At 48.4% G+C, this 19,112-nt stretch overlaps 1 protein-coding gene across 1 annotated transcript in view; it reads left to right on the forward strand.

Moving 5' to 3' along the window:
• The window catches only part of trhr2 (thyrotropin releasing hormone receptor 2), a gene marked incomplete at both ends in the record, with an annotated part of 285,037 nt that overhangs the window by 152,845 nt on the left and 113,080 nt on the right, over positions 1–19,112 (forward strand). Inside the window, 2 exons of the mRNA XM_084335209.1 lie at positions 5,829–5,980; positions 8,039–8,162. Coding sequence (XP_084191335.1) covers positions 5,829–5,980; positions 8,039–8,162 — 276 coding nt within the window. The remainder of the gene's footprint in view (positions 1–5,828; positions 5,981–8,038; positions 8,163–19,112) is intronic.

Raw genomic sequence — 19,112 nt, forward strand, 5'->3', positions numbered from 1 at the left:
TCTTTATTACGGATCCCCATTAGTCATCACCGCAGCAACAACTAGTCTTCCTGGGTTCCACACACAACAAAACAGTACATAGGCCTACATACATACATACATACATACATACATACATACATACATACATACATACATACATACATACATACATACATACATACATACATACATACATACATACATACATACATACATAACATTATAGTAGTGAAGGAATCTATGTTTTTCAATGTGTATATAATGTATATATCGGTGGGTGACAGCATCTGCTATTAGATATTAGTTGTAAGAGGACAGTAGCAGTCACTATGTCTGGCTCCAGTGGGGCTGCAGACAAGGGCCTGTTATCAGCTGAGCTCTCGAGCGAGCCACGGTCATTGTATGCAGCCGGCGCTGGGCTCTCACATGGTGGTGTGGTCACATCGTTTAGTAATATCGGCATCGCCGTTGCTATAGTGATTTGGGTCAAGGGTGCCGTTGCCAAAGTAACAGTCACGAGAGAGAGGTCGACGTCGCAAGACTTGAAGACGGTAAGCTGTGGGGTCTTCAGGAGACTAAGCAGATTGAGACACGACGCACAGGCGAGCAGACGTGTTGATCAGAGACTTTGAGATCCCTCCCCACCCTCGCTGGGTGGGGGAGGGGAAGTGACACATCATCACTAGCTTCGGCTAACAGGGAATGGTTGTTGGCTACCTAATGAGCTACCTAATTGACTCTACTCCTTCCGTGGCAGAAGTATCTCCCATCCTTCACATATCCATGGGAGGGGGAGGAGATCTATCACACTATATTATACATTTGATGTTAGTCCCCACATTCCACACATAACAGCAGGTTTTGTGAGAATCAAGTGAAAAGGCTAGGGGGAGTAGGAAAAAAAGTGTTTTCCCTTCAATTAAATTAACATAATGTCGAGTTGGGTTAGGTTAACACTTTAATTGCCAATGACGAGTTTCGGCGTCTTTCCTAGCCATGCTCAAGTTGCCGAGGACGCCGTAACTTGTCTTTGATATCAATATTTCAAAAATCTGTGATCGGAATCATATTTTCCATCCGCAGCCTTCACACACAGTTCTGAGCTCCTCTCAATCCTCTAGCGGTTCAAGAGCGCCATCTGGTGGCCGATCGGCAGAAGCGCCAAATAGGAAGTCATGTGGATGATGTGGTGATCACCCATATTACTTCCGGGCACTCGCTATAGGTCCCGGGACTCGATCTCGACACAATACATAGCGATCCGTTGCCAATAACTCGATAAACAATATGATTTGGACGTATATACTATTATACAACCTGGAAATGGACCGGGTATTTTGACATCCCATAATGGAAAACTGTCTACCCCACGCTGATCGCCCAACGGCCCGCGGAGACTGGGGTGAGTTTTAGCGTGTAATATTTCCGTGTTCGATACTAACTGATCTGATGAACATATGACCCACATTAGATGAATGGTATAACGCTGCCCACGGAATTATAACCGCCCCCTCGCCCATCCGGTCAACATCAGATGACGTGTAGTAACTTCCAGAAGTACGTCCAGTTGGAATTTTTTATATCGCGCTGATTGCTATCAAACTGTATTTCATCATCAATATAATGCATTTGGGGCTATAAATCACGTTCTGGAGAAAGCTGCAGAAAGAGATGAAAACATACTTATACTTTAGACCATATTTTAGTATGAATATGTGAATGAAAACGTTTAACGTTGCTACACCATGAACAATACATATAGGACCTTGAATGGGCCCTAGTAATGGCAATCTAGCAATAGAATTTAAAAAGTTATAGCCCTGCAAAGAAGGGGAACTTCTCCATGTTAAATAGAGCTGGCAACGGATGGTATATCATGAATTTAGCCTTAGGCAATCAAAGTGTTAAGGCTAGGGTTATGGTTAGAGTCATGGTTAGAATTTGGTGGTGAGCCACAACAAATAAATCTATGCATGGTAAACACTGTACAGAAACATTATGTATGATAACACTGTATGTGAATGGGAACACTATAGGCCTATAATAAAAACACCTTATGTGAATGGGAACACTATAGGCGTATAAGAAACACATTGTATGTGAATGAGAACACTATAGGCCTATAAGAAAAACACTGTATGTGAATGGGAACACTATAGGCCTATAAGAAAAACACTGTATGTGAATAGGAACACTATAGGTGTCAGGATCCTATGCCCGGTCATGGTTGGACGGGTCAGGATGGTAACTTTGAGCAGTGCTCTCCACCTGACAGTGGGCAGTACCCTCCACCTAACTTTGGGCAATGCCCTACATCTGACATTGGCCCTCGGCCTGATATTGGCGCCCTACCACCCTCTAGTGGTCACAAACAATTGGTGCACGCTACAATGACAAATATCTTGACCACTGTATTAACAATAATTAATTGTGTAATCAATGTGGTGTCCTGGTGTGTGCTGTCATTGTCTTTCCCTTCCCTGGTGTGATGTCATGCACTGTGTTGGGTTGTTAGGAGTTGCCTTTCTGTTTAGTTGTGCTTTGCTTATTGTCTAGGTGTTGTTTGTGATTCTGTGTTGGCCAGGTGTTCTTAATTGCTAATTAGTCGGGGTATTTAGGTGTCTGTCTGTCTCCCCTTCGTTGTGGCGACATTCCTCCAGTTACCCCCTGTTCCTCCACGTCGTGTCGCATCGTTCTCCCTCTAGTAAGTCTTAGTGTTTGTTGTTTTGTATTGTGAAGTTTGTTATTTAGTTTCTGTATTTTCCCTGTATTGCACTGGATTCTACAGTAAACACCCTTCTCCAAGCTTCACTCCTCGCCTCTGCCTCCTCCATTCTTTCCCTTTCTGTATTATTGCATTCTACCTAACCCCATCGTGACAGAATGTCGCCACCAATAATGAATACAGCAGAAAGGGCAAGCGATACCATTCGGGTCGTCCTGAGCCTGATGGCCGGTGAGACTGACATGAAGCATTACTCACCGGCCAAGTGGGGGTTCCTGCTCCGGGAGATCGACCAGGTCGCCATGGAGAATCCGACACTGGAGCCAGCGATGTGGGAGATGGCTGAACATGTTGCTGGCCTCATGGAGAAGCACAAGTCGGAGGCTAGGGTAGCTAGCCTGCCGACTGTTCTCAGGCTTACGGTCAGCCTAGATCCTCCCACAGCCGCTGAGGCTGCTCGGATGTCCATCGCCGATCTGTCGTCTACAGCCAACATAGCTCCGACCGTTAGCTTCGTGCCAATAGCTAACCGGTCGTCTCCAGTTAGCACAGCTCCGCCTGTTAGCTCCGCCACTATAGATGGCCAGACGTCCCCAGTTGGTACAGCTCTACCCGTTAGCTCCGCTCATACAGCTAACCAGACGTCCACAGCTAACATAGCTCCGCCGGTTAGCCTTGTGTCAAGGGCTAACCAGCCACTCCCAGCTAACCTAGCTCCGCCCGTTAGCTTCGTGTCAATAGCTAACCGGCCGTTTCCAGCTAGCACAGTCTCCACTGCCAGACTAGGCTCCAGGTTCAGGGTGAGCCTAGTATCTGAGACAGACCAGATGTCTCCAGCTAGCACAGTCTCCACTGCCAGACTAGGCTCCAGGTTCAGGGTGAGCCTAGTACCGGAGACGGACCAGATGTCCCAAGCTAGCCAGGCACTCCCAGCTAACCTAGCTCCGCCCGTTAGCTTCGTGTCAATAGCTAACCAGCCACTCCCAGCTAACCTAGCTCCGCCCGTTAGCTTAGTGTCAATAGCTAACCAGCCACTCCCAGCTAACCTAGCTCCGCCCGTTAGCTTCGTGTCAATAGCTAACCAGCCACTCCCAGCTAACCTAGCTCCGCCCGTTAGCTTCTTGTCAATAGCTAACCAGCCACTCCCAGCTAACCTAGCTCCGCCTGTTAGCCCCGCTACAGTATCTAACCAGACGCCCACTGCCACCCTAGGCTCCAGGTTCAGGGTGAGCCTGGTAGCTGAGACGGACCAGATGTCCCAAGCTAGTCAGGTCTCTGCAGCTAGCAGGCCTAGGAGGGCTATTAGGACAGGAGCTGCTAGGCTCTCCCCGACTGTTAGCTTAGCCTCGGCAGCTAGCCAGGCATTCTCAGCTAGCACAGTTCCCACAGTGAGTCCAGGGCCCACAGTTAGCCTAGCCCCCGAGGCTAGTATGGCTAGTAAGGCCTCCACAGCTGGTCCAGCTTCCACGCCCAGTCCAGCCTCTGCTCTGGGTCCTGGCTCCTCATCCCCGGATCCTACACCACGCCTCGCCGCCGCGACCGATCCGGTCTCCACGCCCTGCCCGGCCTCTCCACCTGGTCCGGCTGCCGTGCCGGCTCCCGGCTCCTCGACGGATCCTGGCTCCTCATCTCTGGATCCTACACCACGCCTCGCCGCCGAGACCGATCCGGTCTCCACGCCATGCCCGGCCCCTACACCTGGTCCGGCTGCCGTGCCGGCTCCCGGCTCTTCGACGGATCCTGGCTCCCCGTCTGGTCCAGCTCTGCGCCGTGATCAGCGTCCTGGTCCTCGCCGGGGTCCTCGCCGGGGTCTTCGCCGTGGTCTTCGCCGTGGTCTGCGTGGGATCCTGCTCCAGGGGTCGTCGCCGCCGCACCTCCGGTCCGGCTCTCCTGAACCGGCCCCGAGTCCGGCGGCTGGAGGGTCTCTCGCCCGGGATCCTGCTCCAGGGTCCAGCTCCCCTTCCCGGGCTTCTACACCTGTACCCACCCTCCCTCGTCGGGCCTCGGTGCCCGTCCCCACTCCCCCTCGCCGGGCCTCGGTTCTCAGGTTCTGCCCCCCTCCCCGGGTCTCGGTGCCCATCCCCACCCCCCCTCGTCGGACCTCTGTTCCCAGGTCCAGTCCTCCTCCCCGGGCCTCTGTTCCCGTCCCCACCCCCCCTCTCCGGGCATCTGCGCCCGTTTTCTACCCCCCTGGCTGCTATGCCCCTCCTGGGGTTTTCGCTCGGCCTCCCGGCCCCTGGTCTTCGGGTCTCCTCCCTGGATCCTCTCCGGGGTTCCAGCTTCCTCCCTCGCCTGGCTATGGTCTGGAAGCCCCCCGTTGAGGGGGAGGTACTGTCAGGATCCTATGCCCGGTCATGGTTGGACGGGTCAGGATGGTAACTTTGAGCAGTGCTCTCCACCTGACAGTGGGCAGTACCCTCCACCTAACTTTGGGCAATGCCCTACATCTGACATTGGCCCTCGGCCTGATATTGGCGCCCTACCACCCTCTAGTGGTCACAAACAATTGGTGCACGCTACAATGACAAATATCTTGACCACTGTATTAACAATAATTAATTGTGTAATCAATGTGGTGTCCTGGTGTGTGCTGTCATTGTCTTTCCCTTCCCTGGTGTGATGTCATGCACTGTGTTGGGTTGTTAGGAGTTGCCTTTCTGTTTAGTTGTGCTTTGCTTATTGTCTAGGTGTTGTTTGTGATTCTGTGTTGGCCAGGTGTTCTTAATTGCTAATTAGTCGGGGTATTTAGGTGTCTGTCTGTCTCCCCTTCGTTGTGGCGACATTCCTCCAGTTACCCCCTGTTCCTCCACGTCGTGTCGCATTGTTCTCCCTCTAGTAAGTCTTAGTGTTTGTTGTTTTGTATTGTGAAGTTTGTTATTTAGTTTCTGTATTTTCCCTGTATTGCACTGGATTCTACAGTAAACACCCTTCTCCAAGCTTCACTCCTCGCCTCTGCCTCCTCCATTCTTTCCCTTTCTGTATTATTGCATTCTACCTAACCCCATCGTGACATATAGGCCTATTATAAAAACACTGTATGTGAATGGGAACACTATAGGCCTATATGAAAACACTGTATGTGAATGGGAACACTATGACTGAGAAGCTCTTGTTACCACAGGTGACTGAGGACGGCCACGTGCAGTGCGGCTACAAGGTGAAAAGAGAGCTCTACCTGCCCATCTACCTCATCGACTTCGCCATCTTCTACGTGGTCCCGCTGCTCCTGGCCATCGTGCTGTATGGCCTGATAGCAAGAATCCTCTACCTCAGGTACCTTCTGGAAAGAGCTGATGGCCGAATTACAAAGGTTGTGTGGATTTTTAGGGAGACGTGAAAAGGAATACACAATATGCAGCGTTCAATACACTCTCATCTGCCCTCTCTTCTGGCAGTTAGAAAAGTCAAAATCTTTGGAAAAGAGCCTTGGAAATGTTTACACAAACATATCAAATTAATCAGCTAATCAGTCACATCAACAAGACTACTGACGGAGCGCTCTGTCCTAGTAGGAATTACCATTGAAAGAATGTTAAGCTGAATGTCGCTCAAGCCTTACAATGAACTCTATTAATGCCGACGACTTTTGTAGACAAAACTCCTTCATGTGTCCTGAAGAGAGAAAGAGGAGTTTTACCTCTGAAATTAAACATTTATTGAACTTGATCAAGCTGCCACCCCTAGCCTTCTTTCTGTTGGTGGTAAATACAGAAATTCCTCCCCGACGAAATGACAAGGACTTGATGAGGAGAAGGACTACAATTCATAATATCAGGGACGGTCACTTTGTTGCAGTCATCATTTCAATGTTTCACGTTGCCAATTGACAAGCAAACCAAACTCTCTGAACAAAGCCATGTGAAGCAATGTGACACAATTGAGCCTTTTATTGGATATCATTTTGAATCCTAACAAACATCTGGTCACACGTTACTTGGCACAAATGTTATGAAATACTAGACTATACTGTACATGTTCCAAATAACTACCAGTGACTCATTATGCACTATACCTTCTGGGCTACTCCAAGGCATTTGTTTTGTATCACAACATTATGTATCTCTTTTGTTGCCAGCACCGAAAATAATAACCTTATGATAATGAAAAACTCTCAAGTAGAGATGTCTGATATTATCGGCCATTCAAATGTCAGACAGTGGAGATGGTAGTGGACTTCAGGAGGAAAGCAGCCCTGCCCCCTCCCATCATACTGGGAGGCACCCAGGTAGCCTCCGTGGAGTCATGCCGATTCCTTGGCATGACCATCTCCCGGGACTTGAATGGGAGCTTAACATCACAGGCCTGCTCAAAAAGGCCCAGGGGAGGATGTTCTTCCTCCGGCAGTTGAATAAATACAAACTGCCGAGGACCATGATGGCCCAATTTTACACGGCCATCATTGAGTCCATCCTCACCCACTCCATCATCTCCTGGTTCCCCGCTGCAGTGGCAAAATATCTCGCAGCGGGTGATTCGCTCTGCGGAGAGGGTGATCGGCTGTCCCCTGCCCTCCCTCAGGTCCCTGCACGACTCCAGGGCGCTGAAGAGGGCGAGGAAGATCATGGCCGACCCCTCCCACCCCGGACACAGCCTCTTCACCCTGCTCCCCTCTGGGAGAAGGCTGAGGATCCCAAAGGCCGTGAAAGCTCATCACAGACTGAGCTTTTTCCCCTCAGCCGCCAGGCTGATCAATGCCTCAGGTCCCCCCCCCCCCCCCCTCTGCCCCCAAGTGACACTGGCACAATGACACTGCACTGCACTAGTCTTCACTGGAACTCTGCACTTTACACTTTATATATATATGTATTTAAATTATTAATCCTCCACTGCACTGTTTTTTGTGTCTGTGTTGGTGTTGTTGTTACTGTGAAAAAATAAATGAAAAAATACATACACTGTAATGCCGCAACAATTACCAATGTGTTTTACACAAATGGCTTAATAAAGGAATCTGAATCTGAATCTGAATGTAATATCGGAAATTATTGATATAATTTTTTTTTAATTTTTTAATTTTTAATTTTACCTTTATTTACCCAGCAGGCAAGCAAGTAAGAACAAATACTTATTTTATTTATTATCAAAAGTATGCATAATGTTGTGTTAATTCCACGACAAGAGATATTTGGGGGGGGGGGGGGGGGGACCCTGCATATATCGGTATCGGAAATTAAGAGTTGGACAATACAGGTATATCGGATATCGGTAAAAAAGCCAATATCGAACATTCCTACTCTCAAGGGTTCGATTCAACCAGGCGGGTGTGAGAGTGCCCTTGGAGTGTTCTATTAGGAGTGTCTGGTCTTACTGCCCGGTTCTCCTGTCTTTCAGCCCACTGCCGAACCGGCCCGACACCGGGTGCACCACTCTGCGCCGCAGCTGCAAGGAATCTGCCGAGATGGGGAAGGGGGGTCATCACAGCCGTCCGAAAAGCGCACTGTCCTCCAGGAAACAGGTGTGTGCCTCATCAATTACTACCCCCACACACCTCCTCCTTCTCCTCTCTCTCTCCTCTTTCACCTCCTTTTATCCACCTGGTAATTGCCGTGCAACAGCTTTGGTCACAGTTGACCCCAGCACCAGTCTTTGCCTGTGTGCGTGGGTGTGATTCATGGGATTAAGGGACCCTTGATTTCCTCTTTACAGCGTGGTGTTGCTCTGGATATTCTATTGTCTGAGATAAGTGGACTTTGGTTTGCTGTTTGCAGAGCACTCTGTGCCCGGACCGCTATGGTGCCCTGGGGGCCAGCTGAGCAGTAATGGCTGTTCTTCTTCCTCTGGGCTGTCAGGTGGAAGAGATTTCCCACTGCAAGCCCTTCAGGCCCTCAGCATGATGTTGGGCTAGTCTATGTTTTTTTTGTCTGTGGATACTTAATGTCTTGAAAGCCCCTACCTGTCAATATCCCTGCGGTTAAGGTTAGCACAAGGTCATGTTCAGGAGGGAGTGTACTGGCACACTGGTTGTATTTTTAAAGGAGAATGGACAGTACACTTCCCTTAGTATGTTTTCTCTATTGCAACAGTAGGAAGGCTGAGACAGAGACAGAGTAGGGGAGACACAGGAGAGAAGGTTCTGTATTGAGACAGTAGGAATGCTGAGAGGGAGACACAGGAGAGATGGTTCTTTATTGAGACAGTATGAAGGCTGAGAGGGAGACACAGGAGAGAATGTTATTTATTGAGACAGTAGTACGGCTGAGAGGGAAACAGAGTAGGGGAGACACAGGAGATAATGTTATTTATTGAGACAGTAGGAAGGCTGAGAGGGAGACACAGGAGATAATGTTATTTATTGAGACAGTAAGAAAGCTAAGAGGGAGACACAGGAGAGAATGTTCTTTATTGAGACAGTAGGAAGACAGAGGGAGACACAGGAGAGAAGGTTCTTTATTGAGACAGTAGGAAGGCCAGCAAGGGGTACATGCAGGTCCAGAGGTGGGGTTATATAAAATCACATGTTAAACACATTTCTGCAGAATCATTCCCGCTCTGACCCGCCTCTGAACCGCAATAAGATCTTACCTGAATAAAAAAAAATCTCTTCAGTTTGCGCCTTTGTAATTTAGGCAGCACAATCTAACAGCAATTTCCCATTAATTCAAAAGTGAATGGTAAGATACATGGGGTAGATTCCTCAAAACACCTAGCAATTGTACTGTATGAGCTGTGGAAATGAACCCACCCGCTCAATATGTGCAATGTATTCCCATTACTCTTACCAATAGAAATATGTGAAATGTTAATACAAATTATAATTATACCGCGGATAGATCAATGATATTCCTATTACAGTCTCAGAATGAATGGTTTGATTATATCAGAGGAATAAGTCAGACTGACTGAGGAGCCTCCGAGGGAGAAACCATTAAGGACCATCAGCGCCTCGCTCATACACCTTATGACCACTATATCGATTCATCGGTCTCACTGAGGCATGACGGATGAACACCCCGTGCTAGATACAGTCTGGACACACAATAGGTGGTGAAAGTTTTGGGAAGGAGAAGAAGAAAGAAGAAGAAGAAGAAGAAGAAGAAGAAGAAGAAGAAGAAGAAGAAGAAGAAGAAGAAGAAGAAGAAGAAGAAGAAGAAGAAGAAGAAGAAGAAGAAGAAGAAGAAGAAGAAGAAGAAGAAGAAGAAGAAACATTGGTCCTCATTCATAAGTGCCTTGGTAAATATCGTGGAAATTTTTTTTTCCTCCTCGGATTCCTGAATGCGTGAAAAGGTCTTTGTAAGTGGGCAAACATGATTGCAGCTGTGCTCCGCTGAATGAAATGACATCACAACTCCAGGCGTGTTCACATTTATTCTCATTTGCATACAGCTCATTATAAGGGTCTGCCGTTGCATCTCTGCTGTGTTGATCCTTGTATTCAACAGGTAGCGCTGAACCGATTTGCGAATGATCACAATAGGGATGTCCGATATTATTGGCCTACCGATATTATCGGCCGATATCGGCATTAAAATGTGATATCAGAAAATATCGTTATCGGTTTTCAAAAAAAAAAAAAAAAAAACTTTTTTCTTTTTACATTTCTATAACCTTTATTTACCCAGGCAAGCAAGTAAGAACAAATTTTGATTTTTATTTATTGTCAAAAGTATGCATAATGTTGTGTTAATTCCACAACAAGAGATATGTAATGTTAATTACCTGAAATGATTCCATTTTTGGGGGGGAAACCCTGCATATATCGGTATCGGTTGATATCGGTATCGGAAATTAAGAGTTGGACAATATCGGTATATCGGTATCTGTTACGAAGGATCAGATTAAACCGAATATATATATTTATTTATTGATATATATTGCATAGTATTTGTATATCGTTTGATATCCCTTGTATATTCCTTGTACATATACACGGAATATCCCTTTAGTCCAGCCCATAATAGTTCATTCTCCTATTGGACAGCGGTCCACCGGCGCCAGGGACCGGCCCCCGGAGCCAAGTTCAAAGTCACCGACACGACATGTCTGTACTTGCCCGGCCCTGCCCAGGGATACGGCGACAGAAATGAGAGTGGCACTATTTGTGCACCGTGCGTATAAATACGGCGCAGGTGAATGTAGAAGACCCTTAGCCCCTTACCTCCGTACCCTTCGTGCACTTAGCATGTTACCGATAAGTTGAAGCCTCACCCACGATACAACGTGCGTTGAAGTATGGCCTGTTTGGCCTCAGAATAGAGTATCGAGACCGCGTGCGAATTAATAACTGAATTGTCAGAGTTTGGCACTATACCGTCGAGTGCGACATATTTCTATTGAGTCTTTAATAGTCTATTTGTGTATAGTGTATCGTGCGGTTAGAATTCTATAGTGACCAGCATCTCCAACGCTTTCTCGTATTAGCTAGAGTTCTTATCCAGGCTGGGCCGACCGCATGGCGCCTTCACCCGAGGAGACCTAGGCGAGAACCGTATGGACATGTACACTGGATTAATCTACCCGACGACTACATAGCCTTTGCGGCTGGAATATATTTGCTTTGGTCCTATGATTTATGGAGCGGATAATCGCCGACGCCTGCACGTGTTGGATTTACCCCGAGAGGAGTCAAGTCGAGTCGGCGCTCAGAGAGCCTGAGGCCGCCTAGCTTTCTTCACTGTAGAGCTACAGTCTACAAGAGAACCAAGCTGTATTCGTCTGTGGATCAAGAGACTACTGCACCGGCTTCTGTACCTGAAGTCTCCCTAGTCATCGTTGACCAGACGTCCTACTACCGACAGATCTTCTACCCCCTTGCTGGCTTACAACCAGTGGGAACCCCTTCCAGTATCTCCCGCTATTACTAGTGTACCATAGATATAATTCCCTAAGATTCAGGTTGTATAATTACCTCCTGCGTAACCAGAGAATGGACATTCGTTATTGATTTGCCTACGCATACTCCTTTGCCTTACAAGTGCATTCAAAGAATAATGTAAAGTATCCTATGTACCTTTTGCTCCATTAAATACTTGATTAATACCTTTGACTGGAACCGATTTCATTGTGGGAAGTGTTCATCATATTCATATATCGTGTACTGTATGGCCAGTAATTAAAGTACATAAAGCGGTAGTGGTTTAATGATACCATACTTATCAATACAGTCAGGGAATTGTACCCCTCAGTTACAGTATCGGTAAAAAAGCCAATATCGAGCATCCCTAATTCAAATGTATTGTCATCATACAGCACAAGTACAATACAACATCTAACCAGAGTGCAAATGTAATACTAAAGTACAATAGTAAGATACAATGCACAGGTGATGGAACTGGTAAAAGGCTTCATTTGGGATTAATAGTTTGTGATTGCTTCAAGTCGATTCTACAGATATCATCGGAATTACATAATTATAATGATAATTTGCAAACCAAAATACTATACTTTATACTTATAGCACATGCATAAGCCTGGTCTCTTTTGAAAGACAACATGCTGAAGTTGCTGATACAATAAAGAAAGATCACTTATAGGGCTAATGAAATAGAGTAACATAAGTCTGAACTTGAGTTGTAGAAAAACTTGTTACTCATGTTCTTCTGTAGTCGTTGCAAAATCCAAATATAGTATTTCCAAAAAAATTGGTATGAGCTGGAAAACACACTGGGTCCATAGCCCGAAGTCCTGTGTAGTACATGTCCAAATCTCATAAAAATCTGTTAAAAGATGAGTGATTATGAGCGATTTTGGTAAACAAAAAAATATATTTCTCATTGACTCCAATGCATTCTGCGTTTTTTTCTCTTCCTGTTTGTGCTCCTGACTTTTCACCTAGATCCCCTGATCTTTGCACCGTTGTATGTTAAGAGGTTAAATGTGCGCAAGCAATGTAATAAATGAATAAAACCAATAATAAATAATATAATAATAACAAGACGGTATATGGAACATTTGCATATATAAACATAAAATTCTGAAAACGTCCCAATTCGGGTTTAAGAGGTTAAGTAGTTACCTCACCATGGCTGTAGTATCTTATCCAGTTTTGTTAGTCTCCTTTGGAAATTTATTGCTGAGAGTTCTGTCAGATTCATTGGAATATGGATTCCCAGCAAATCCACAACCCCATTAGTCCACTTTATGGGCAGACTACAGGGGCAGTGTAAAAGCAGTGTTTTCTAAGGACCCAATCCCCAAAATCCCCAAGTGCAATTTGGATTATAACCAGACTAATTGGCAAAAAGATCCAAATCTTGCATAGATACTTTTGCTCCTAGACCAGGGGTCGGCAACCTTTACTATCAAAAGAGCCATTTTGCCCCCTCCTGCACGAAATAAAATTCACCTGGAGCCGCAAAACCTATTTACCCTTAAAATAAAGATAACACAGTGTAGGCCTATAAAGTTTTATATATATTTATACAATTTATTCAAACGCTAGTATGTACCTATTGTTATTTTTCGTTCAGTCTCAACTCCTAAGTGTCGGAGAGGAGACAGGCAGAAATCACAGCTGGCACCAAATCCATTCTGAATATGAGACAACGGACCCAGTACTTTGTTGGTGGTGTGAAAATATGCCTAGAAACATTAACCCCTTAAGCTTACACCACATTTAGCATAAAACGCCTGACGATTGCATACCCAAAGTAATTTGCTATTTATTATACGTTATACTTATAGCACATGCATGAGTCTGGTCTCTTTTGAAAGGTAACATTCTGAAGTGTCTTACACAACAAAAATCACTTTGAGTGCTAATGTAATAGAGAAACAGAGGTTTGAACACACTGAAATAAAATATTTGCTCCATTGTGTTGACTTGTTGCCAGATCCCATTGAAAATGAGTGTTTTACAAAGGTTTTTGTAATGTGTGTATCGCAATAATTCAGCGTGATTATCCAAAATGGCCATCCACTTCCATTCATTCAGATGTGCAAGTCAAAACAAAGAGCTTGTTGGTCTTCTTCTGCCCCCTTCTTGTTGCAATCAGTGCTCATCTGGGATCACTTTCGGAGCAGATGCTCCTTGGCTGCAACGGTGGTCAATCATTTTTGCCATCAGCGGTCACTGGTCAGTTCAGGACTGTTTACAACCGGACATGGTCACTCGTTGGAACGGCTTGTAAAATGACTTTAGTCTTTTAACTCGAGACCCGAAGCATGCAATAGGTTGAGTGTGGTGACTGGTGACGATCGAAAGGCGGCACATTTAACTTTCCAACAATGTATGTATGTACAATAAATGCAGCCTAGAGCCGGCAGACGAGGACAAAGTGCCACGACGTGCACACGTCCTGTATAGAGTATGCAGAACGTTAAGAGGTTCTCTCCGTCGCATAAAGGCTGGCTGTACAGTGCACGTAGAATAAGGCATGTATTATTGAAATTCGTTTTCTCTCTATTCCAGTGCGCCGTCAGACAGATTCGGCCGTCAGACAGATTCAGCCGCCAGACGCGCACGTAACGGAAAGAGGAGTGATTGTGGAGAGAACTATGTCGCAAGGTTGCCCTAACGACAGACAGCTGGACTGCCCTGATGACCGAAAGCTATGTTCTGTATCATTAGGGGATCCGCTTGGCATCACTCATGCACTCCCTCGCGTACGTGCACGCGCACTGAATAAATTCCACAAATGTACCTTTAATACCAGTATTAGTCTGACCACACCCCTCATCAGCTTACCTTCATAAGCAGGTGTGTGGTCACCTGCTCTCCTCCTTCTCGCTTTCACCACAAGGAAGTGCCTGGTAGTATCCCACTTGACGTGTTGTTAGTTGAAAAGAGTTGTGACGAGTTTACATTGTGCTTAATTTTTTCTTCTCTCACATCTGTTGTAAAGAAAAAGTTTGGGTCATAATGTATTCCGCGGAGAGTAGACCCGCTAGACCTACTCTTCACCAGCGGTTCTCCATTCCCGCCTCCGTCGTGCGTTTTGGTGCTGGGCTGTTGCCACTTTCATGGTTGCCGACCCAGCCCAGGAGACAGCCGATGGATAGTTTGCCTCTCCGAAGAGCCGAGGAGTCGGTGCCGTCGCTCCGGCGATGGCCTGATCTCGACTCTGGTTCTTCTGGTTCCAAGGAATCGTCCGTTGGTGAACGGGGGGTTGTCTTGGAGCCAGAGGATTTGCGACGCAAACTTTTCGCGTCTGCCCGTTCACGTCGCAAGATGGTAGCGTGCAGACGCGAACGGCCTGGGTTTGGGGAACTGCTGGAGACCAGCGAGGATGCGTCCGGCTCTGGATTTCCGATGGAAACTGAGGACTTCATGGAAGAGGCGGACGGATTCTTGTATGATGGTCCCGTGGAGGAGAGTATCCCTCCTCAGGAGACCCCGGAGGGGGGAGAAATGGCTCCATGGGGCTCCCTGTTCGAGGATGTCGAGGAACCACCTTGGCCTCATCAGCAGGATGCCCTACTGTCGGCCACATCAGACTGTGGCTCCTTAACCAGTCGCAGCCTGCTGCATGTGAGGGATGCGGGGTCGGTGGAGGAAAGTCCGCAGGGGGAACTGCGGGCTTTGTTTCCCGAGCTCATGGCGGTAGCCGCCGCCGCAAACGGCGTGCCGCTGCCGCTGCCATTGCCTGCACCTGTCCCTGATGATCTCATAGGTCATCCCTGGCAGCGTCGCCCAGTGAGAGGGGTGGACGTTGTCTACCCATTTTTCCCCTCGATGGGGGCCTATGTTCGTCGGGGTCAGGCGGTGTCCAACATCATGGGACTAACTCCCACCTACGTACCAGTTACGCAGGTGTCGGGGTTAGTCAAAGGTATGGGGGAGGGCGTGCCGCGGCTTGACAGTCCGATGGCCGCTCTCCTCTGTCCGGATATGGTGTGGGAACCCCTATGCAAGCCGGTCCTCCAGGGGAAATCAGCTAGGCGATTGGCTTATTGGGGTGACCAGTCATTTATCGCTGGTACACAATCGCTGGCTGCGGCGTCTAACATCGCCCACCTGGCTAGATTTGTATCGGGGATCATGACGGGCGGCACGGATCTGAACGAGGTAAAATGCGATCAGATCACCCAGGCTGCAGGAGCTGTCCTGCACCTTTCCCAGGTGCTGGCCATAGCCATGGGGAAAGTGCGCGCCCTGGCCACCCTGGGCCAGCGTCATCTTTGGCTGGAGCAGGCCCGTGTGCCAGAGAAGAAGAGAGCCCCTCTTCTGACGGCCGCCCTCTCCGACGCTGGTCTGTTCGGGAAGGCCCTGCGGTTGATGACCTCGACATGCAGAGAGATGGCAGAGGAGAGATCCATCCTCCAACCCCATTTTCCGCCTCCCATCCTTGCCGGTGGAGTCAGAAGGCTTCCGCGACGTCGAGCTGTCTCCGTCGCCGCTACCACTGCCTCCGCCGCCGCTGCTGGCCCTTCTAAGAGGGCCAGGAAAAGAGACGGCGCTTCTGCCACCGCCGGCCCATCCACGACCGGAGGAGACGGTAGGGAACGTCATGACCAGCAGACAGTAACCTACCGTCCCTCCGGGGCTCCTCGGGGTGGCAAGACTCGAGCGGCGCGAGGTGGTAGACGCCGCTGAGTGACTTTTCCCCTCTGTATCCCCTCTCTTTTACACCCTCCCCGGCCTCTCTATGATTTTGTGCCTTAAAAAACATTATAAATAAAAAAGTTCCCTGACATAAGGGGGACTATGTTTTGGCCGAACAAACTGTGTTTCTTCAACAATTCATATGGTGGGGTTGTGTATATATGAATCTGCACTTTTACGTTGTGAGATGAGTCGTGTTGTGTTACGAGGTTAAGCAAGGTCTGCAACATACACTCAGTAATAGGTTCTATTAGCTTGATGCTCCACATGCAGGTAGAAACTGGTGTTATTCCATTGCTTGAACTAAGTATATGTGTCTCACAATGCTGTGTTGTTTAGTTGCAGTAATACTCGTACACGCACATTCCACGGCCTAGCCGTTACTCTCGGTCAGCGTTTTTTGCTATGTACGACATAGTCAACGGGTGTAGGATTCACACACATGCGACTTGTGTTTTGTTGTAAATCCTGTTCACATTTTGTGGGTAGCGGGCATTGTATTAGCTTATGCTATGCATTGCATTCTACCGGAGGTTTTCAAAATGGCTACGGTTGTTTTTCTGTGTGTAGGGAACGAAGTGTGTTTTTGTGAGGGGGTGTCGAATAAACCCCTCCTTTCCCACTTGATTGGTTTAGGGGATTTTTTATCTCTTCTGCTGAGCCAGTCAGGGCCGAGCCGGTGGGACGTCTTGGCAGGGGGGGGGGGGGGGGGGGGGGGGGGTTATTCTGCCAACTCCTATTACAAGACAGGAGCCGGCAGGATTCCCCGCCCGTTGTAGCGGTGTTGCTATGGCGACGCCTTCCATGAGTTACGGTGTCTTAAAGGTGTCGAGTTAGGGCGTAGGGCTCACGGTTCTGCTACGCCCGATTTATGTGTAAACTTGAGTCGGTTGGTCACGTGACTCACAGTTGGCATATCTTTTTCATGACTATAAACTCATGTGGGAAGGTGTTTCTGGGAGGGTCTGGTCTTACACTCTGATTAAAAAGAGTGACTGGATTTGAAATCATGTGAAAACGGGTTTTTTACTCCCAGCTGTGCCGTTGGTTCATACGGGTGATGCTTTTTCTTTATTATTATAAAGAGTTGGATGTGTCTATATGAATTGGAAATGGGGGTTCCTGATGAAACCAAGACTAACGTCTTTCTCAGGTCTGCCTCCCCTTAACCAATTGTGTGTATTGCGCCGTACTGGGTTGTACCCTTTCTGCAATCTGTTGGGTAAAGGTTTTCATTCATTCATTCATGGAGTTGATTGCATCTCGCCCCTCTTGTCGTTCCCCTGGACGTCTTGGGGATTCAATAAGATGGTCTAAATAGCCTATTGTTGATGTGGGTATGTCAAAACGCACACATAGTGCTAGCTCAGGATGTTCTGTTGGACATTGGCTGACTGGCGCGCCTTGATTGCTTGGGGTTAAAACAGCGTTTTTTATGAAGCAATTGGGATGGGGGTTTTTTCCTCTTCCGACGCCCTGTGTGGTTGTCGATGGGTTCCCGTTCATATCAGGGGATGATGACGGAATGGATCTGAACATAGGGGGAAGGGTCTCACGCCCTGGGGGTGGGCTGCCGGGCGCGGTTCGCACCGAAACGTCTGGGTGGCGCCTTCTTTTTATGTTTTGAGATCAACACGCATATCTGCCCCTTCTCCTGGAGTTGGCATGTCGGCGTGGTTAGGGCACGGGACTGGTTCTGGTCGCGCTGGTCCGGATCAGTTAAACCTGTTGTCCGCCGGGGATGCAGATCTGCTGTTCTGGTACCCTGAGGGACTTGGGCTTTTTTCAGGGGGAAAAATGCTAGGTCGGTCCGGATGTCACAGGGTTGAGCGCTATGGAACCCTTGTTGGGTACATTGTATTCTACACTGTCGTAATGGCTTACGGCCGTGCCAACCTGTACGCGCCCGATCTCGTCGGATCTCGGCCGCCGTGCAGGTTGGTCTTGGTTGGTCCTTGGTTGGGTGGCCTCCTGGGAATACCAAGTGCGGGGTGCTGGGGCTGATTTTCCATTTTTTATGCTCTTCTCTTCCGCGTAGCGAAGAGGGGCCTTGGGGTGGTTTTGGCCTCCTCGGGGGACCCTGTGCTCCCCGTATCACCGGGCCCGGTCCGGGGTAATGTTTCGTTGACCCGTAGGCCCGGGATAACCCTGTTGGAAACTGGAACACGGGCTGCGGCAGTGCCGCAGGTGTGTTTTGGGTTTTTTTCTTGAGGGGTTATGGGACCAACCACCGCGTGGGGTAACACCTGGGTGGTTGGTTCTCTGGTGTGTTGCTGCAGTGTCAACTCCCGGGTTCACCGGTTGAGGGTGCCCCTGCACGTTCATGACGTCTGCCAATCGTGTCAGCCTTCTCTGTGGAGGCTTGGTCATGCAACAACGCCAGCATACGCCCCTTCCGCCGGGGCGGCTGTGTTCCTTCTGGCGCCTGTCTCGTCCGCAGTCTCCAGGCTAGGGTTAACAGCCTGTTGCCTGGTATTTTTCCCCGGTGCACTGCCTGCTTCCGTTGGTTAACTCTTTGTGTGTTACGGCCATGCTGTCTGCCTGTTACAGGGCCAGTGTGCCAGACGGTGTACTGTTGGGGAGGCCAGGGCCCGCTCGGCTGAGGGGCTTTTGTCCGAATACGCTGGCGATGTGGGGGGCGTGGTCACTAAGTGCCCGCCTGGTGGGGTCTTGATGCTGGCATCATGGTCTTCTCCGGGCCCCCGTTTCAGGGAGTCCAGTCCTTTTGGTGGGTCTGGGTCTTCCTTCGCGCTCCGCTGCTACGGCCTTGTCATGGGGTTGGGTTTGCCCTTGACCCCGTGATTCTGGGGGCAGTAACGAGGTTGTTTCCCTCCGTTCGTTCCCGGGTGGCATGCGGGTTGTGCGTGTGTGTAGTCGTGGGGTCAAGCCACGGCTGCTCACCCTGTGCGTTGAGTTGCTTGAGTG

This window comes from Notolepis coatsorum, assembly GCF_963971535.1.
Source record: "Notolepis coatsorum genome assembly, chromosome: 18".
Lineage (NCBI taxonomy): Eukaryota > Metazoa > Chordata > Actinopteri > Aulopiformes > Paralepididae > Notolepis > Notolepis coatsorum.